The sequence below is a fragment of the Porcisia hertigi genome, chromosome 3 (assembly GCF_017918235.1).
Source record: "Porcisia hertigi strain C119 chromosome 3, whole genome shotgun sequence".
Classification (NCBI taxonomy): Eukaryota; Euglenozoa; class Kinetoplastea; order Trypanosomatida; family Trypanosomatidae; genus Porcisia; species Porcisia hertigi.
The window spans coordinates 174,592-195,898 of NC_090562.1; the positions used below are offsets into that span (position 1 = coordinate 174,592).

General features: G+C 60.4%; 4 protein-coding genes across 4 annotated transcripts; all 4 read left to right on the forward strand.

Moving 5' to 3' along the window:
* Window positions 1–317: 317 nt before the first annotated feature.
* On the forward strand, window positions 318–7,520 carry JKF63_07737 (uncharacterized protein; the record flags this gene model as incomplete). Its single annotated transcript, XM_067903668.1, has 1 exon — window positions 318–7,520. One exon carries the CDS (start codon window positions 318–320, stop codon window positions 7,518–7,520), a length of 7,203 nt encoding a protein of 2,400 aa, XP_067759868.1.
* A 1,061-nt stretch (window positions 7,521–8,581) lies between these two features.
* JKF63_07738 (uncharacterized protein) lies at window positions 8,582–11,107 on the forward strand (the record flags this gene model as incomplete). The annotated part of the gene is made up of 1 exon (XM_067903669.1): window positions 8,582–11,107. One exon carries the CDS (start codon window positions 8,582–8,584, stop codon window positions 11,105–11,107), a length of 2,526 nt encoding a protein of 841 aa, XP_067759869.1.
* A 793-nt stretch (window positions 11,108–11,900) lies between these two features.
* Window positions 11,901–18,389, forward strand: JKF63_07739 (uncharacterized protein; the record flags this gene model as incomplete). Its single annotated transcript, XM_067903670.1, has 3 exons — window positions 11,901–12,123; window positions 12,169–14,610; window positions 14,644–18,389. 3 exons carry the CDS (start codon window positions 11,901–11,903, stop codon window positions 18,387–18,389), a joined length of 6,411 nt encoding a protein of 2,136 aa, XP_067759870.1.
* Window positions 18,390–19,883: 1,494 nt separating this feature from the next.
* Window positions 19,884–21,074, forward strand: JKF63_07740 (uncharacterized protein; the record flags this gene model as incomplete). The annotated part of the gene is made up of 1 exon (XM_067903671.1): window positions 19,884–21,074. The coding sequence occupies one exon, from the start codon at window positions 19,884–19,886 to the stop codon at window positions 21,072–21,074; it is 1,191 nt and encodes a 396-aa protein (XP_067759871.1).
* Between the last annotated feature and the right edge of the window lie 233 nt (window positions 21,075–21,307).

A 21,307-nucleotide genomic window follows, 5' to 3' on the forward strand; every position in this document is an offset into this window, starting at 1 on the left:
ACCGGACAGCCCGGTAGCGAAACGAAAAGGTGTGCACGGGAGAGAATTCGCCCTCGCTCTCCCCCTCCCCCAACGCACACACACACACACACCTCATCAATTGATGTATGCCTACGTCTTACACCACCACCCACCGTCGTCACTACTGTCGCCTCCAGAGACCACCTAAAATTATCCCCATCCAGGGCTACTGGTGATAAGTGAACGAGAGTGTATGGAGGGTGAGCCCCCCTGACCGGCTAAAAAAAAAAAGGAATACATGCACGCACCAACCAGTCACTCTTGGGAAACTTGCGAAGAAGTTTTTTATTTCCAAAATGGAGAATCACACGTCTGCTTCCATGTACATCCCCTCATCGACGGTGCTGGCCCGCTTGCAGCGACACGCAGAGGTAACGGGACGCCCGAAGTGCGGCACCCCCGTACTCATCGAGACATGCACGGATGCATCAGAGTCGTCTGGTGCGGATGGACACTCCCCTGATGTCAAGTGCATCCTCTCTTGCACCCATAGCCCCACCTCACGTGACCACCAAATAGGCGTGTCGACGCCGTTGGAGGAGAGCACCACCACCAGTGGGGCCGCTGCCGCCGCGCACTGCACAGTATTCGACGCGGCCACGCCACCAAAACCGTTCACCACCCCCTGTGCCGCACCCCCGCTCTTGTCCCCCCAGATCCCCGGTAGCGGTAACAACAGTGCCGCTGCTGTCGAAGCCCCCACGCCTGCTCAGAACTGCGGAGCAGCGCAGCCGATATCGTCAGCGTCGTTGCCACCAGCGTCCGTGTGGCTTCTGCCTCAGGCTGATGTAGAGTACATATTATCATCCCTGACGTGGAATGTGGACCTCCTGCGGCTGCTACTGTCACATGCATCGTGCCCGCTGCACCTGCCGGAGGCCGAACCGCTCGCGGAGGTGCCACCACACACAGCCAGAGCCCCCCCCACGGCGCCGCCACCGACGGCCCCTACCGCCACATCACCAACTCCGCCGTGTAGCAACACTATGGACGAAGAGGAAGCCAACGCAGACGCGTCTCGAGGCCCTTTGGCAGTACGTCCTGCTTCGACGGGCAGCAGTCATGGTGGGACGATGATGGACATTGGCGCATCGTCGGTGAAGACGCTGCAGTCCGCAGAGGCTCATAAGGGCAGCGATGCACCGATCTCTGCGTCGAGGATCGAGGTGGGTGCTGCAAATGGGGCAGGGGATACGTACAACAACCTTGTCGCCGTGGATGATGCCCCCCCAAACTCGTCCTCCTCATCGCCGTCATCGGCACTCACAACTGAGGTCAGGGAGGACGAGCCGCCAGCCGCGATCTCAACCCTCCCACTCACCTGGTCACAATACCTCTTTGGCGGTGCTGGCAGCCGCATCCGCACCGTGGTGAGAACCCAGGCTGACGGTGTGTCTGACCGAGAGCAAGAACTCCACCGCCACCAGCGACTGTCGGCGCTTGCCCGTACTCGAGCCCCGCCCCCGGCATCTGCGCGCATTGCTAGGAAGACTCTTCCACACAGTCATAGCGACGGGGCGCTGATGCCCACGCCAAACACGGATGCCCGCAGGCCACCCGCACCGACATCAGCATCAGCAGCCCTCAACCCCTCATCCATCTTCCATGCGCAGTACCTACCCTCACTGAAAGAGCTTGAGCGTGAGTTGGAGGAGCACAAGCAGCACCAACAGCACCAACAGCAGCAGCAGCACACGCCGACCCTGTCCGTCACACGACTTGAACAGCATCTTCTGCAGCAACAGCAGCAATCCAGGCCCCAGCACCACCGCCGTCGTGCGGCAACGAACAGGACGTTCTTTTATTCACCAACGCCGTCTGTCATGTCCCTCTCCACTACTAACGCTACTGCGACGGTCCACGCCAACGCCCGAGACAACAACGAGGACGACGAGGGGGAGGAGGAAGAGCAGCAGCAGCAGCAGCAGCAGAACGCCATCCGCACTACCGCGGTGACATCCGGACTGTCGCACGCCCACCCGTACTCATCGCGCCCGGCGCCCTCACAGCCACGGCAGCTGTCAACAACAAAAATGATGAAGCGAACCGCCGATCGGCTGCGTGCAACCATCGCCGCCCCCTCTTCTTCAGCTGGAAGTCCATCCCCGCTCTTGCTGCGGCTGCTGCACAGCCGCGACGGTGGTCTCGGCCACCCCACAAGTGACGTTATCGCGCACGAAACCGCGCCCGACGGCGAAGCGGATGAAGAAGGAACGTCAAGCCCCCCAAGCCCCAGTGAACGTTGCAGTGTCTGGTCACCGGGCTCCCCTCCGGCCTCACCGACAGTAAGCCTCAACTCCATGTCTCTCAGCCGTGCGTGGTCGAGAACCGTGAGCGGACGCGGGACACCACAGACAATTCCGACCACCGGCCTGAGCTGCAGTGGGGTGAAGCACAACTCGAACCCCATTGCTGGCGACTTCACCTCCGTCAGCAACGCCTCACCGCATTCGACTGCCAGGGGTGGCAAGAGCGCACGTCGCCGACGGAAAGCCAAACACACGCGGAGGCACCGTCCGATCCGCGTGTACATGCCTAGCATCACCGAAGGACCAAAGGCGGCGAGCCTGTACACCGCACCAACCGCGGAGGCGCAGGAGTTGCTGCTTCTACTGCAGCAGCGGAAGGCAACGGCCTTGCTTCATTCTGGTCCATCAGGGTGGCCCATGGAAGGACACGGCGCCACCACCACCGCTCTCTCCCCCAGCCCACTCATGCCCGGGACATACGCAACGGCAGATCGCGCAGGCCTCGCCGCATCGACCACGACGACGACATCCGAGACGCTCTCAGTCATGCAGCCCAGGAGTAGCAACAGCGCCTCTGCCGGTGTGGGGGTATCAACACAAGAGCCGGAACAGCAGCAGCAGCAGCAGCAGCACTCTCTTCCAAGCTCCGATAGCTCGCCCTCCATGAGGCCCAGCCGCGACAAACAAGCAGAGCGGTCACCGCATCATTCTCCCACACTGCCAGACACCGAGCTCACTGCGGACACGACTCCCTTCGTGCCTCTGCCACAACGAGCTGGGGTGAGTGGGGCTGGCAGTGCCACCATTCGAGCGACCGACGGCTCTCCTTTCTCGGCCGCACACGAGCAGCCGTACCCGCACCAACCTCGACCGTCACCACCGCTTTCGGCATCGCGTTGTCCTTCTCACTCCACATGTCCGCTGATGCAGACCATGGACCAGACGGAGCAGCAGCTCTCGGGCGACTGGGTGACATCCCCACTACGCAGCCACGCAACCCTGGCAGAATCGCTCAGCCTATCGTGGTCAGGCATGGCATCACCTACACCACCGGCAGCGACGGCCGCGCTGACACAACCAAAGTCCTCTTCTCTCGTTGGTGGTCACCGTGGCGAGGGCGGTGCTGATCCCTATGGAGTAACACTTGGTGTGGGTGGGCGGCGGGGTGATGCGCAAGTGAGAAGGTGTACGGACGCACCAGCGAGGACGTGTCGTGAGCAGTCGATCCCACCACCATGCACAAGTGCGTCTGCGGTATCCGTAGAGCTTCCGCAGTGGGTGCGAGAACGGCCGCTCTCTGCCCTGTACTACCAGCCATGGGGCCTGGAGCTGCTGGCGCGCTACGAGGCGGCACGCCACGAGCAACAGCTGATGAGAGGGCGCATGACGGGTCGTGATGAATCCAATGGGGGCAGGAGCAGCTCCACGACATCCGGGGCCGTATCCGGGGCCGGTGTCAGCAGAGAAGCGAAACAGCCACTTAGTACTGCCGCATCAACGGTTGCCAACAGTGTCAGCTCTTCATGCAACGCCTCGCTCTACAGTGTATCGACAGCGGCGCGGCATCCATCTATGCGCCTGTGCTCCTCTCTCGGCACGGGCGGTGGCGGCAGCAACACCACCACCACCACGACCCCAGCAGCAGGAGCAGCAGGAGAGTCGCCAAGATCGTCCGCCTGCTCCCTCGGTATCTCCTGGGCAGAGGCACTCCGTCAATCACAGCACATCACCCTCACTCCCGGTAGCAGCAACGTGTTCGGCTCCGCCAGAGCGACAGCAACGGTGAAGGCGAACAGAATGACGGCAACAGCAACCATGAACAATTGCATCAGTATAAACACGGCAACGGAGCAACAGCAACACCCGCCGCCCGTCGTACTGCCCGAGTGGCCCCCAGAGCTCCTGGCCGCTGAGGAGATGGATGCGTGGGAAGAGGCATACTACTTCGACAGGGCTACTACGTTGCCACCTTGGCCACCCAGGCAGCCGCACAAAAATCCCACAAGTCGTTCTGGGACAAAACCTCTGGACTCTACGACGAGGCATACCAAGGTAGACCACACGGACGACAGGAATGCAACGTCGACGACGGAGCTGGCGGGCTGTGTGGCCGGGACCGCAGCGGTGGCAGTCTCGACAAAGTCGCTTGTACAAAAGAAAATGCAAGTCAACAAGGAAATGCAGCCCTCGGCACCGCATCTGAGTCGACAGCGACGCTCGTCGCGCCGTCGCTCACGGGCGACGTACGCAAGCGACACGTTCCGCAGCAGCGCTGCGCGCCGCGCCGGCGCCACCTCCGCGGCGGCAGAACTTTTTCATAGACGCGGGGACGATAACCCCACAGCGTCCGCAGCGGTGTTGAAGGGAGCTGCGTGCCCGCCTACTGGCCAAAGCCCCACCCCAGCATCGGTCGCCTCAATAGGCGATGTGACGCCGTACAACGACGGCCACCCGTGCAAGAACGCCGCGCAGCTATTGTGCCCAAAGTCCTCTGTGCAGAAGGCATGGGCACCGCTGCCACCACCACCCGTCTTCAACTCTGACCACCACGCCATTGGCCAGGGTGCCGACGCGAGCGGAAGCATGGCCCTCTTGCTGTCGGTCTCTTTGGGTGGAGAGTCTGATGCAATGGAGCGAGACGGCGCTCAGCAGCGAGTCGGAATGGATAATGCCCAGCCTGCGAAAGGCGCGCAAGTAAAGGTCGACACGAGTTTGAGACCAGTGGAACCCCGTGACGTCGATCAGGCGATGGAGAAGAGCCGCCACGACAAGAGCGAAGAGACGACTGACGACTCCTGCCCCCGCAGCAGCAGCAACAGCAGCGACGCCATGAAGGGTGCAGCAAGCGTGATGTCGAACACCTGCGACTCGGCCCACGCAGAACGTCCATGCACGGATGTCGATGTGATCTTCTTTTTACAAAAGTTTATTCGGGCGGTGCTGATCGTTTTTATAGCGCAGGTGCGCCTGCAACAGCAACTGCAACAGCATCAGCAACGCGAAGTGCACGCGCCCACACCCCACGATATGACGTGCCCCGTGACAGCCTACCTGCTGGAGCAGCAAGCGCAGTCTCAGCCGCTCCATGGCCTGCACCGGTGGTACCCTCGTCACGCTGACCCCAGTGACCGAGCAGCGGCAGCATCGCATGGGTCGGATGAAGCTGGGCTATCAAAACTGGAGCGGTGCGCCTTGGCATTTGTGCGTACCTACATGGAAGACTATCGGGAGATGATCACTGCGTGTGTCATGCGCGACGAACGCGAGGTCGCACGGCGCTCGGCACAGGCCATACTGAACCCTCCTCGCTCAGCAACCTCCTCATCGTCGGCGGTGGCCGCTGTCGCCAAATCTGAAGCGATGGATCGCATGCACAACACAGCGCCCGATCCTCTTTTTCGGCAAGACGTCTTCGCCGGTCTCCTGGATGCGGATCGAGTGAACAGGGCATACAGGGAGGCGGTCAGAGCGGCCACGGGCGGCTTTCTCGGTGCGCCAGACGCGATCCCGCCGGCGACGCCGCTCGACGACGTGGAGTCGCTTCGCACGGCGCAAGTATACATCAGTGGAAAGGACGCTGCGTGGCAGCCGCTGCTGATGGAGCTACTGCAGATGAGTCGTGTGGTGCAGTGCTACGGCGATGGGCCGGTGGTCGCGGCATCGGGAGCACCTCATGCGACCTTCTCGGCATCTGCAGCGTCACCGCAACGCAATCTGCTGTCTAGTCTCGAAAAGTTTCTGGCCCACCCAACCCTGCCACTCCTTCGTCAGGCTAACCCTGGCGCTGCAAGAGCGACGCAGGCACTGGAGACGGTTCTAGCCAATCCTACCGCTCCTTCTTCAGGTACCCTCGTAGCCGTACCGGACCCTCCTGACTTCAAACTGCGCACGTCGACGACGTCGACGACGACTCTATCGCTCACACCAGAGCAAGAGAAGGCAGCAGCGCTGATGGTGGAGGAAAGCGACGCATTTAGAATCTACCTTCTCTCCGGCTATCTGAGAGACACCAACAACAACAACAACGCCACAGCAGCAGCAGCAGCAGCAGCGGTCACGGCACCGACGGCGATGCTGCGCCACAGCCAGAGTGCGCCTGCACTGTCAGTGAGGGAAGCTCAGCAGTGGCAGGAGTCATCTGTGACCACTACAGCCGCGATGTCGCCCAGCCGCCTCTTCACTGCGGGCTCGCTCCTGCAGCCCTTGACGTGGTACCCGTACGCGTACATGCCGGGCACTGCGAACCCCTACGCCGAGAGCTCACACCCCGCCTCCACTCCCAAGTCCGCAGCCGAGGCCGCCACCGCCTCCGCCATGACGCTGTCTGTGACGATGTTGCCCCTGAGTGGAAGGCTGCTGTGGCGGTGGGTGGTGCCGGCCGAGGACACGGACACCTTCAACCTCTCGGTCTTTTTCCAGTCATCGCTCTTCTCCTTCATGCAGGGTGGTCCACTGCCGATGCCGTCCGCCGTGCCGGGCCAGGTAGTAGTAGGGGAGTGGTCATGTTGGTCATCACCTGCAGCGGCAGCAGGCGGCGATTGCGCGGCGGGATACGTGCCCACGCCGGCAGTGAGGTCGATGGCGCCACCGAAACCGCCGCACCACCCGTCCGTGACATGGCCACCAGCACTCGCTGCTCGCATCGACGCGCAATTGCGCAGCGACGCCTTCCGCAGCGCCTGGGGTGGAGTGCCGCCGCCGTGCCTGTGCGGCCATATGGCAGCAGCCATCTGCAAGGGTCATGAGGAGGTACCCCGTGCAGGTTTGTGGGCTGAAATGCCGGAGGTCGTACTTGTGCACTGCTCAGCCGGTATGCACCGTTCGTGTGGCATCCTAGTCGCCTTTCTGTTGTGGCTTTTGTACCAATGCCGGCAAGTCCTGCGTTCCGAACAGATTCTGAATGGTGGGCCGCCGAGCCACCCGCGTGCGCCGGCACCTACACGCAGCGCTGGCGTCGGCATCGCTGACCAGGCTGCAGTGGAAGCACTTCTCCTCAACGACACAGACACACAAACACACGCGCCAGCATCAGCCGAGGATGTCTATCAAGCGCAGCAACAACAACAGCAGCAGCAGCAGTCAATGTCAGGCATGAAGAACTCCGCTGTCGACGTCAAGGCGCCGCGGCTGACAAGTCGCCTTCTCCAGCGCACCATTCGACATGTCCAGCAGCGACGCAACATCGCGGTGCCCATCCGCACGGTGCAGTACCTGCTTCAGTCCTTCGCGAATGAACTCCAACTCAACTAGCAACGCCCACACCGGCGCGCACGTATACCCCGACATGGCACTACGGCAATGAGGAGGATCTTTCCAGTGAAGACGTGGGGAGAGAAGCGTGTGTGTGTGTGTGTGTGGAGAGAGGGGGGAGGGAGGAGGCAGGGGGATTATTGTCGAGATGCACAAAAACCTTTCCTTCTCACTTGACTTCGCAGGCGGCGAAGCCAAGCCCCAGGGGAGGGGAGGGGAGGGGGGAGAGAAGTGAGGCGGTGGGGCGAGGTTCCGATCCTCGCATGCGCACATGCGGTGATGAACGCGATCCACTCGCGCGTCGGGGCGAGCGCCGCGATTACATGAAGACCCTACGCACACATCGATGCCCTGACCCACCACCACCACCACCACCATTCCACCCTCAGAGGGTGGTGGTGGGTCAGGGCATCGGCGCAACACGTACATGTTTCTCTCTCCGTTTTTTTTTTAAAGTGCTCAAATGTTATGAAATAAAAACATCTATTTTGTTTTTATGATTACAGAAAAATAAAGAAGAGTGAAGAGTGGGGAGGAAAGTGGGGGAGTGAGAAGGGGGAGGGGGCAGAGGGGGTTCAACTCCACCCATTTGCGTCGAAGCCTTCCAGAAGTCTAAATGGGTGGATGGGTGTGTCGGTCTGTCCGACCGCACCACCACTCCCCCACCCCCACTCACTCACCCAACCCCCCCCTTCCTCTGTTTCAACCTGGAAGTTTAGTCCCCCACACACACACACACACACATACGCATATATACATATACATATATATATAAACATATATATATATACTGTATGTATGTATGTACTGTATATGTATGTGTGTACATCACCTCTTTGAGTTCTGTCCCTCAACTCTTTTTCTCTCTCCCTCTGTCCCTGTGTGTGTGTGTGTGTGTGTGTGTGTGCCTGCCCATCTCTCCCCTCCCCCCCCCTCCCTCCCGCCACCCCATTACACGCCACGGGTCTGTGCCTACTTGTGGGGAAAGCATTCTGCGATCAAACATTACACAAAATAGATCAAAGTCCGAAAAGCGAAAACCAAAAAAAAATATTTAGCACATGGGCGACGCGGACTTGCGCGGCCGTCGTGACTCACGCGCCGACCGCTACGGCGGTGACAGCGAGACGACCGGCGCTGGCGGCCGCTACAACAGGGCGCGCTACCGCCGCGACGACGGTGATGACGACCTCAGCGATCCCTTCCAGCGTCGGCAGCGGCAGCACGCTAGTGACGATGGCATCGGCATGGACGACTCTCAAGCTCATCGGCAGCGTCGTCCGCGCACCGAGGGTGGTGATGGTGGCTATGGCGCCCCGTGGCAGCAGCAGCAGCAGTTCCCGCCCTACATGAATCAAAGTGGTGGTGGGGCCGGCATGGGCTTCCCCTTCCCCGACATGATGATGCCGATGAACGCCCAGCACGGCTTCCCTGGTGCTTCTGGTGGGAACAACCTCGGGCACCCATTCATGAACGGTGGTGCCCCCGGGGCAATGCCGTTTGGCTTTATCGAAGGCCTCGGCCCCAACGGAGGCCACGGCGGCGGCGGCATGAGCTCCGATCAGCTGCTCCAGTTTCTCCTGCAACAACAACAGCAGCAGCCGGCATCGTCCCCGTCAGCCTCTCCGCCGCCACGGGTGCGTGGGGAGGGTAGGAGCGACAACGTGCTGAGCAGTGGACAGAACTCGGTCCCCGCAGCGACACGAGTGCTGCCGTCGGTAGATGAGTTCGTGCCCGTTGTCCCCAAAAGTCTCATGAACCTTGTCGTTGGTGGCGGCGCCCAGGCCAGCGGCGAGGGCGATGCGGCCGGAGCAGGCTCGACCGCCTCACCGCATCCGCAGTCCGGTAACGGACAAGGTGGGGCGCTCGTTCTCTTAGAAGCGCCAAAGATAGGCCCCGACGCGGACCGCCGCGCGCGTGAGCAGCGACGTGCGCACGTGTCGGGCTTCCCCCTCGGCACCACACGCGAGGAGCTCGAGGACTACTTCCTTCTCCTTCTACCAGAGGTTCGCCGACTCCAGACGGAGCGCCAAATACGCGAGCTCGCTGAGAAGGTCGGGCTGATCAAGGAAGAGGGGGAGGAGGCAGTGAGGCACATCCCGGCGACAGCGAACCTTTCAAACATTGATGAGGTGAGAAGCATCAGCGTGAACCCTGGCAGGGTCAAGTCCTTCAGCTTCATCGAGCTGCGGCTGGCGGACATGATCGACGAGCTGGTCAGTCAAAGTGCAGCCGACCCCCACCGGTTTCTCTTCAACTCCTCGCTGGATGGCCAGACGTACCCGCTGATGATCCGACGGCCACGCGACGCGGATCCCTTGACGGGGGTCGACGAGTCGAAGGTTGTTCTTGTGGGCTTCCCGCCTTCGATGTCGGAGGAGGCGATCAAGCCCGCCTTCGAGTCCTACGGCACGCTGCTCAAGTTTGAGCTACGCGGCGGCTACGCGTATGGTGAATTCGCAGAAGTGCAGGACGCCACGGACTTTCGTGCAGATTTGCACGGCGCTGTGCTGGGCAACAACGTGGTCGTGGCGTTGCCACTGTACGACTGGCTGAAGGCGCTGCTGGTGCGTGAGGGTATCGATGTTACTATCGACGACGACGACCCTGTGTCGGGCAAGTACGTCATGAAGCAGGTGCGTGAGCGGCTGCCCGAGACCTCCGCGCTCGGTGCCGCCGGCACGCAGGCTGGGGGAGCGGGCGGCGTGGCGGGGGGAGACGCGGGGGCTGGTGGTAGCTCGGCGCTCGTCGTCGCCGCCGCCGAGGATCCAGAAGCGGCGTCACTGCAGATCATGCGTGAGCTGCTGGACATGTCCTTCACTCTGCCTGACATGCTCGGTCGATTCGCCACACTTTATCCCCACCTTCGCCCTCTGTACGCCAATTCTCAACTGACCGTCTTCGCCACACCGGTGCTCGTTTTATTGAATCTTTTTGACGAGGAAGAACTGGTGTACGACAGCCACTATTCAAGGCTACTCGCGGACATCGAGGAGGAGGTGGAGAAGTACGGCCGCGTGAAGCGACTTCTCGTGCCACGCCGCGAGGCCAGACCAAAACTGCCCGAGGCCCCGAAACCCGGCGTGGACTACGACGAGGACGACGAGACAGCCAAGGCGGCGGCCATGGCGGCCTACGGCGACGCGAAGAAAAACTTCGCTGCAGAGCTGGGACGCTACATGACAAGGCAGACCCACCCCGTGTGGGGCGGCTACGGTCGAGTCTTTGTGGAGTACGAGACAGTGGACGAGGCGGCCGAGGCGCAGCAGCAGATTGCCGGCAAGCTCTTTGGCGAGCGCACCGTTGTGACGTCCTTCCTTTTCCCTGACCTGTTGAGAGAAACCGACGAGGCGGAGACGACGGAGACGGAAGCACCGGATGTGGACCGGGAAGGGGGTGGAGAGAGCGCTGGCAACACTGACGGGGACGGGGACAAGGACGGTGATGCAGCAGCGTCGCAAACAGAAGTAGAAGAAGAGGGAGCACCGCTATGCCCACAGCCCCAGAACGAGCCGGAGGCGGCTGGCGATGCTCCTGAAGAAGTATCAGCCAAAACACCCTCGGTGCATGCAGAGGACATCGATTAAGAAGACACAAGTGCTGTCACCTGTACACACATCCTAGCTCACTTGCTTCTCTCTTCCCCCCCCCTCCCCCTTCCCTCCCTCTTCTCCCTCCCGCTCGAAAATACGCGCAGTGAAAGACGGAGCTGGCAAAAGCAGAAAAAAAACGGGGGAGTAAGACGTGTGAGTGTGTGTGTGTGTGTTGTTGTTGTTGTTGTTGATGGTATGTTTAATATTTTTTTTCATAAGACTAGGGGACATCATGCCTTACAGAACCACGAGCACATGCTGCGGTGTAGAAGTGCGAAAGAGTCGTGTGTGTATGGGTCTGAGCAATGGCGATGGGGGGGGGGAGAGGGGGGAGAAGGGAAGGAGGGGTGGTCAATGTCTGTGTTCAAAGGAAGCGCGACTCATCATCTGCTAAGAACACTTGCATTTGCGGTTCTCCCCCCCCCCCCCACCCACCCACCTTCTCCTCGTGCTTGAGGTCTTCCTTCAGTGAAGAATCGAGCAAAGAGAAAGTGGAGCGATAAAACAAGAAGGGGGGGGCTCGCATGTGTGCCTCCCCCCCCCTAAGTGTTGACGCGAGTGTCCCCCAGACACAACCATAGAGGCTGGCCAGCCTTTGGATATATATGCACACCATCTCTCACCTTCAATCCTGCTCCTTCTCCTCCCATACACACACACACACACTTACGCGCGCGCGCGAGCGTCTTTTTCTCCAACCAGACAGAACCACACACGCACATCGCCCTGCAGACGACGACGGCTGCATCCCCCCCACCCCCCCCAGCGCATCGAGCTTAGTGCGCTAATGTTGCCATCCCGGGGCGTGCTCCATCGTGGAACCGTGGCAGCCACTGCGATTCGGTGGGCCTTCTCTCCCTCCACCTCGGTGACACGACAATCGCGTGCAAACACGAAGGCGACAACATCTCGGCGGCGCAAGCGAAATATCCCCCCCGCGCCTGCAACCACCGAAAATCATGACGCTCGTGCTGGCAGGGATGCCACGGCGTCAAGCTCTGCTGCTGCTGCTGCTGCTGCTGGCGCTGGCGCTGGCGCGTCCACCGTTGGAATAGCGGATGCGGATAGGGACGTGGATGAGGTGGAACGTCTCCTCGCCATCACGACGACACATGCTACATCCGCTATGCCCCCGCCGTCTAGGCAGATGCCCGTCCCCCTTTACCCCTCGTCGCTGCTGTCCCTTCGAGGCACTACCGCCGCGGCATCTGACACGCTCGTGGACCCCGGGGCGGCGCTGCACTTCAAAGCTCTCCACCAAGAGGAGGTGAGCACGCGTGGCAGGGATGGACCGACGCACCTGCAGCTGGAGCAGATTGACAGGCGCCGCAGCAAGCCGAGTCTGTCCGAAGCGGAGTTCTCCGTGGGCATGACGGAGCGGCTGTTGCCGGAGCTGCCGCGTCTTTCAGCGCTGCACGAAGTCCACTACGGTGACGCTGTTGTACGGGAGATGGACCGCAGCATGTACTTTACAGTGAAGCGAGACGACAGTACGCAGGCAATGGCATCATCCACGAAGAGCACTGCTGCCAGTTGCCCCTCAACACACTCGGCAACCGCACCCGGCGACGACACCGACGAGGCGTGCAAGGAGTTGAGCCCCGACGAGGACTTGAGCGAGGAGAGCTTCGCGGCGTTTGACGCTGAAGCTGGGGAGGTATATCCGACAAGATCCACCGCACCTGCCGCTGTTGCGGGGATGAGCGACGATGTCAGCGGTGGCGATGCACTGCCGCCTGGTGACAGCCATGGTGAGGTCGACGACGAGCACGAGGACGATGTTTCTCTTCACCTGGACTTCGGCGCGGATCGGCCGTGGTTTGTGCCGACCTCGGGGACGGTGCAACTTCACCCGCTGTCGTCGCAGGACTGCGCGCTGCTGCTGCGGTTCCTGCTGCATCTGCGCCAGCAGACCGAGGCTGATCTTGTGCCGTCGCTACGCCGCGCATTGATCGCTGCCGAGAAACAGACGACGGTGCCCGAGATGAAGGCAGCAGCCAACGCCTCGGTCATGGCTGAGCTGCGGTCGAGGCCACCGTCAGCCGTAGTGGGCTTAAGCAGTCGCGAGAGAAGCTCTAGCCTGACCTTAGCAGAGGTGGCTCGCTACCTTGAAACCGCGCCGCCGCCGGTGGTCGCCTTCACCGAGTCGCTCCCCCCCAACCGCTCGAGCCTCTGCCCGACCAGCTCTCCGCCCGACCTCACCTCACCCGCCTTTGTGTTTCATCTATACTTGGAGAATACTTCGTCGCAGAACGCCCTCGGACACTTGTCGGCTCTCTTCGGCATACCGCTGCGCTCTCTCTACACGCACACCGCCGTCAGCAAGATGTCGTGCAGTACGGTGCTGTGCGCCGTCGCGGAGAACCGCGTGCGCCGTGAACATCTGCTGCTGCTGAACACCCTTCGCCACCCGGGATTCGTGCTGCGTGTGAGCGACATTCGCGAAGTGCAGGAAAATCCATCCGGCTCGGCTCACACCGAGGCGTCGTCGCCCACGTCGCGGCGTCTGTTTCGTGAACTCGCACACTGGCAGCCTCTGTATCACACCGAGATACTGCTGCGGCGGGTGTGCAGTGCAAGCAGCACCACGGGCGGCAGCGGCCTGTCGACGCGGCAGCAGCTTGAGCACCGCCTGCGGGCCCTTCAAACGGTGGGAGCCATATGTTTCTGCGCGAACCGGGAGGCCTCCCTCGCACGTGCCGCTACGGATGTGCTACACGGCTTCTTCCGCTCTGCACTGCTGAATGCGCTGCAGCGCCACAAGGCGCCAGTGCCGCTGACCCGCTTCCTCAAACGACCGAACCTCGCGACCGCGCAGCATGCGCACCATGTGAGCACCGACTCGACCGTTCGACAGACGCTGAAGGCCTTCATGCAGTGCAACGGCGACTGGCATGCAACGGTGGCCCGTACGCCGTACGTGTGGCGCCGCCGCTGGATCAACGCACTGCGCGGACTTGTGTGGAACACCATGGCTAGCGAGCGCATCCGCAAATCGGGACGAGAGGTCTGCATCGGCGATGTCGTCCTCAAACGAAAGTACCGTGATGACGTGCATCGGCGCGGCATCATGACAGTAAAAGCGGAGCACGTGATGGTTGTGAAGACGTCTGGGGAGGCGCAGGCGGCGTCCATGGAAGATGTCTTTATCCCCTTCCTTCGCGGCCGTTACCCAGAGCATCTCTTCGCAGACGAGTCCACCGGACACCCAATCATGACACGAACGAACATGCTAGCCCTGCTGCGAGCAATGCACGCACCCCAACTTCTTCTGGGCTTCACGGATGAGATGCGGCTGCTGCTCGACGTCAGAGCCGATGTCTCACCGCTGCTCTTCCGCCGCCTGCTAGTGCGGCCGGTAGAACTTGAGTTCGCCATTATGGAAGACAAGCCCCCCATGCGTGCACTTCACTTCGATGCGGCGCGGCTTCTGACCAATGACCGCTGGCTAGCCGCCGAGACGGACATGGGGGCGCAGCAGCAGCAGCAGCAGCAGCGAAATCTGTCGTCGAGTGACCCAGTTCACAAAGATAATAGTAATAATAGCAGCAGCAGTAAAAACGTTTCGAGTCCAACGGCGCTGCCGCTGACCGGCACGTGTCATCTGATCCCACCGAGTGAAGTACTCGAGCGCACCACCCTTGGCGCTCGCCTCGCCTCTGGCATGCTCTCCGCAGATTTCTTCAGTATCCCCGCACCAGACGACTACGTTGTACTCGGCCACGCCCACCGCCACCTATGCGGTGATCTTGTCCCAGCAGCCCCGCACTCGGACACCGCCGACGTGGGTGATCGCGTCTACTCGGTGTACATCCGCGCCGTGGTGGAGCACAACCTTGCAGGGCTGTCCAACATGCTGCGCGAGTACTTCGTGCTATCCGGCATAGAGACAGACGCAGATAGCTCCTTGCAGCACAAGGTACACCGCATGCGGCGTGAGCTCGATCCGGAAACACGCATGCTGACGGCGCCGGTGTACTGCACGACATGCTACAACCGCGACCACGACACACAAGAACAGTGTGCAGAGTTCCAATACAAGCGCCATCGGCGTGGTGCGCAACTCGATGTAGCCGCGGCAGCCCTCCAGGCAGAGGACGAAGCACACATGGGGGCAGTCGCGCTAAAAGGAGATGCGGTTTTGCCGTCGCCCGGAGTGCTGGGAGACACCCATCGCGGCGTGGCTACAGACGAGGCCTCAGTGGCGACCACGCCAGCAGCAGCAATGCCTGCGCAAGCGGTGCGCATGCGCTGGCGACTGAGACGCTGTCATGAGGAGCAGCGCTGGGGTGTACATTTGACCAAGGCGCTTCATCTCGTTGGTATCGAGAATGTGTCACTCCTGCGAGAGGCCGCGGTGTGGTGTAGCGCGACTAGCAAAGCATGCGACGCTGCTACAACAACAACAGCAGCCATGGCCATGCCGGACGAAGGCGAGACGTGTCCGTGGCCTTCCTCATGGATCTCCCAGAGCACCGCACTGGAAGTGAAAGCGCCGTGCTCATCGCCATCCGCGCTGCCCATTTTGAATTTTCTGCGCGCGGCACTTCGTGGAGACATCGACGCGGTCCCACAGAAGCTGGATGCTCTGCCAGGACATTTGAAACAGTCTCCAGTGGTATGGCTGCCGCCCGCTGCATCGGCGGCGGCGCTACCGCCGTCCAGTGGGGCACCGGAGGCATCAGAGCTGAAGGCGTGCAAGTGGCGCTTGGTGCAGGTGAACACGAAGTCCGTCGCCACCCAGCGCGACGTGGCCGCCGCCCTGCTCACCGAAGCTGCCAAGTCACGCGAAGTATGGCTCACCTTCGAGGTACCGATAGGCAATACTAGTACCGCTACTGCTACTGCTGCTGCTGCTACTGCTGCTGCTGAGCACAGCAGCTTCAACGTCTCAACGCACGCAAATCCTGGTGCGAGTGACCGCGCGATTACGGATGCGAAGAGCGGTGACTGTGTCCTGACTGCCTCGCAGTGTATCGCCACTCAGAAAACCTCTGCGATGGTGCCAACGCAGTACAAGGCAGAGGCGGCGATGCAGAGGGCCTTGGGCAACGTCAGCCCTGAAGTACAGCAGTGGATTCACGATTTGCCTTTCCGCGTATCCATCGTTCTCAAGAAGCACCGCCGGGATCTCCAGGCGCATCGTTCGTGGGGACTAAAACTCGACGGCGCTGACATGACGCTGTTAAATTTTGCGAAGCTGCTGTCTCAGTTCATGGCCGACGACTCAAACGCTCGTGAAGAGCGGCCGCAGGGGGGCGGTGGATGTGTGTCTGTTGCCTCTATCGCCCCTGGCGAAGCTTTCCCTCGCCTCAGGAACAACAACAGTGGCAGCAGCGACTCTCACGATCGTGAGGTCTCAAAGAAGCTGCAGCAGCTCCTGAGCGATGTTGAGTCGGCATTTGTGTCGCACGTGAACAGCGCGTATCGCCTTGTACGCATTCAAAGCACCCCGGTTCGCCACAAGGCGGACGCGGCGCGTACGATGGCGGACCTCCAGGCCTCGCTGGATGCGCAGCTGGCGTCGACAGACGCCGTGGGACTGCAAGGGCTTCCTTGCGATGGAGACCACCGCGGCGCACACGCCAACGCGTCAGCAGCACCCGAACACTTCTTCCTTACACTCACCTTAGAGCGCAAGCCTTCGAGCTACCGAGCCTGCAGCTCCCTGGCCACCGCGCAGGGACTGAGGCCTGCGGCCACTGATCCCAGCAGCCCCGAAGGCGCTCTGCTATCTGCCAATGCGCCTCCGTCTGTCGGAGCACCACCCCAAGATGCACCAGCGGTGGCGGTGGCGGCCAGTTTTCTCTCTAGCTTTGCGACCGAGCACTGTCCGGTGCGGCCCATGACAACGGCGCAGCTCTCGCGTAGCGTCGTCACGATTGCTGTCAATCGTCTTCTTCTCACGAGCGCGACACTGGACAAGTGGGGACTACGGCTGCAGCAGGGCACGCGGCGACTGACAGCCATACAGGAGAATCGAAACTTTGGTTTTCATGTCTTCGCCTACAAGAAGTCGCAGGGGACGCGCATTGCCGACACGCTGCGCCTGGTCCCTCCATCTGGTGCTGCTGCCACAAAAGAAGCGGCAACGGGCAGGGATACGTCGACCCCCGTAACCGCTACGCGCGCTCACCATCTCTACTACGTGGAGCGTGTAAACCGCACCCTGGTCCGGACACACGCAGAACTGCGACTGGCGCTGCACACGGCAGCCCAGCCGACCCAGCAGCAGCAGCAGCAGCAGCAGCTAGCGCCTGGTCTGACGTCGAGGTCGGCTCTGCCCCCCGAGTCCGTGACATTAAGTGTTCGCCAGTTCCCCCTTCTTCGGCTGTCCGCAACCGTTCGTCGCGGTGGCGTGGGTGAAGAAAGCGCTCTTGGCCCTATCGGCCTTCAGGTGGACAAGCGCATGCAAGTGGTGACCGCGTTTGCGGACAGCCCGATGGCCCGCGCTCTCGATGAGGCTGTAGGACCAGGTTGTTCGATTAGGCGGCTGATCCGCAGACGTGCCCCTGCTAGCGGTGCCATCGACAACCCATCGAAAACTGCGTCGGAGGGAGCGTGGGACGTGGTTGAGGATGTGCAGTTGCGGCAAACACTCGCACGGGTGGTGGCCGCCATGTCCCTCTCCTCGAAGAACTTCCCAGGCCGGAGCGGAGACGACGACCAAAGCCTCGGTTCGGAGGCGGGGCGCATGGTCGGTGCAGGCACGACCAAGGCCAAGAAGCCCACGCGGCGCCAATGGAACTACGGCATGGACGAAGACACTGAAGGTAGTGTTGACGGTAGTAATGATACCGCTGACACTTGTGTGGTGGCGGCGGCACCCGTGTCAACCACGCCACTAGCGAAGGACGAGTCGGCGGTCCGCATCGCCCTTCAAGATCTTGTCGCCACAGCGGTACATGTTCAAGAACAACTCGGCAAGCTGACGATGGTGGACGGCGTGCACCTGCTGCAAGCGTCGATGCTGCAGGAGTACGCGTTGACACAACTAGCGAAGTTGGACCACCACCGTCACGGATCATCATCATCATCAGGCGACGCAGCCTCATCGAAGGGTGCACTGGAGACAACGGGGATGCTCGCAGCAGCGCGAGTAGATCTTGCACAGCTGCACGATCGTCTCGCCGCGGTGCACAACGAAGTTCGGTGGGAGGTTGTGTACGCAGTGGAGTCCAATCGACCCCTGCGCACGCCGATGGACTTGGCGGCCGCCTTCGCCCCCGGCGTTGCCCAGGAAACCGTTATCCTTCAACAGGTGATGGAAGACTGAAAGGGGGCGTCGAGGATAAGCGGAGGAGGAGGAGGAGGAGGAGTGAAGAAGAAAAAAAAACGGCGCTCTGTGTCTGAGGGGGGAGAAGCACTGAGATGGAGGAATGGGCCGGCGAGGCCCCACGCTGTGTGTGTGGCCACAGATGATAAACCCCATCCACTTTTTTTGTTGACGACGATCCGGCCACACACACACACACCCCTTGGCTGAGCATATGCGTAGTGTGTATGGCAGTAGGCGCGCTAGTGCGGCAAAAGAAGAAGGAGGGGATGGGGGGTGGGGGGGGGGGGGGATGGAACGACATCATGTTGTGGTCTCATGTTTCTTCTCCCTGTCCTTCGCCGGACATGCCAGGCGCGCACACACACACACATGCACACGAGTATGTGTGCATGTGTGTGTGTGTGTTTTGCGGAGTTTCGATAGTGGTGGGGAAAAAAAAAATAATGGTCGTCACACAACATGAAAAAAAAAAAGAAACGCACACCGAAAAAGGCCAAAGACACTTAAACTCCAGAATGGGAGGGGATAATGTGTACGCCCTCCTCCTCCACTCTTTCTTCATCCGCTCCGCTCCCACATTTTCTGTTTTGCACTCTTCATTGGTCTGAAAGAAAAAGAGGGCCTGTGTGTGGGTGTGGGGGGTATGGCGGTGGCGAGGGGGGAGGAGGGGGATAGCGAAGTAGGCGTGGGCATATATATATATATATATATATGACACAAACAGTATGACAGAGGTGCGTGTGTGTACACACATCCCCTCCCCTCCCCTCCCCTCCCCTCCCCCTCCGCCCCACCTGTGGGCTGGTTACAACGAAGCGGGACGAATAAAGTCATGGTTTAGGGACGTGTGTATGTAATGTTTGGGTTTGTTCGTTTTTTTTTCTGCTCCTGTTTTGCTGCAGAAGGGCGGGAAGGAAGGAAGGAAGGAGGGGGGGGAAGGGGGGGCAGAGTAAAAACAAAAGAAAATGGCACGCAGAGGACGTACTCGCATACAGACAGACAGGGGGGGTGACTTGTTTTATGTCCCCTCCTGTCGCTGCCCCCCCCCTCCTCCTCCTTCTACACCCATGATGGCGCTCGAACTTCGCAAAAAAAAAGGCGCAGGATCCTCCAACTCTTGGCCACCATGGGCCCTACCCCCCCCCTCCTCCTCTCTCTCCCTTCCTCCCTTTGTCTTTCGCCTCTGATTGACTGATGGTTTGTCTCATTCTTCACACGCACGTGGTTCACTTTTTTGTTGTCATTTATGTCGCCGTCGTCGTCTTTCTTTGAGTGGGAGCTAGAGAGAAAGAAACACCAACACACACACACACACACACACACATACACGTGCCATCCGACCCGCCTCATTTCCTCTGCGCGCGCACCCACTTGCATGGTCGTAGAAAATCAACTGAGAGATTTTGTTTTCTCTCTGTCTCTCTCTTTTTCTTATAATATTTATTATTATTTCAAGGAGAAGCCGGTCCTAGACAAACACAGACGCACACAATGCAGAGCACCAACGCACTCGACCCGGAGCGCGAGATGCTGCGCAACGAAGTTATTAAAAAGACGGCGGAGCGCAACGTCACGCAAGCTCGCTTGAAGAAAGTGAACGATGACGTCAAACAGCAGAAACGGGAACTGAGCAAGGTGGAGGACAACATCAATGCCCTCCTCAGTATTGGACACTACGTCGGTGAGGTCCTCAAGCGTGTTGACGAAGAGCGCTTCATCGTGAAGAGCGTCAGCGGTGCACGTCACCTTGTCGGCTACCGCAAGAGCATCAAGCCGGAGAGACTCAAGTTCGGTGCCCGTGTCGCACTTGAAATCACAACTTTCACAATTGTGAAGGTGCTGCCGCGCGAGGTGGACCCGCAGGTGTACAGCATGCAGTACACAGCCAGTGACAAGGATGTCTCCTTCCAGGAGATTGGTGGACTGCAGCCCCAGATGCGCCAGATGCGTGAGGTGATTGAGCTGCCTCTGACAAACCCAGAGCTGTTCCTGCGCGTCGGTATCGCACCACCGAAGGGTGTTCTGCTCTACGGACCCCCCGGCACTGGCAAGACGCTGCTAGCAAAAGCTATCGCCGCCAACGTGGACGCGGCGTTCCTCAAGATTGTCGCGTCCTCCATCGTGGACAAGTACATTGGTGAATCAGCCCGCGTCATTCGCGAGATGTTTGCCTACGCGCGTGAGCACGAGCCCTGCATCATATTTATCGACGAGGTGGACGCCATTGGCAGCAAGCGGATCGAAGGCTCGTCCTCCGATCGAGAAATACAACGTACGCTAATGGAGCTGCTCAACCAGATGGACGGATTCGACAAGCTCGGCAAGGTGAAGGTGATCATGGCCACAAACCGGCCGGACACCCTCGATGCGGCGCTCATGCGTCCTGGCCGCCTCGACCGGAAAATCGAGATCCCTCTCCCTAACGAGGTGGGGCGGCTCGACATTCTCCGTATTCACTCTGCAAAAATCACGAAGAAGGGCGACATCGACTTTGAGGGCATCGTGAAGCTCTCAGACGGCTTCAACGGCGCCGATCTGCGCAACGTCTGTACGGAAGCCGGCATGTTTGCCATTCGAGCCGGCCGAGACTACGTGGAGAACGACGACTTCAATAAAGCCGTTCGTAAAGTAGCGGAGATGAAGCGACTAGAGGGTACAGCGCACCAGTACTCCGAACAGTAGGAAGGAATAAGATGACGCTCGACGGCAACGACACTCGCGCTGCTGTCTGTGTGGATGTTGCTCAATGCATGACATCGAAGCCTTCGCCCCCCGTGATCTCGCCCCATCTCACCTTGAAAAATGATGAGGATGGTGTGTGTGTGTGTGTGTGTGAAAGGGCGGGGGGGAGAGAAAAATTCTCGATACCGTCCCCACCCCACCCACACTCCCATCCCCGCCCAGCCCATGGTCGC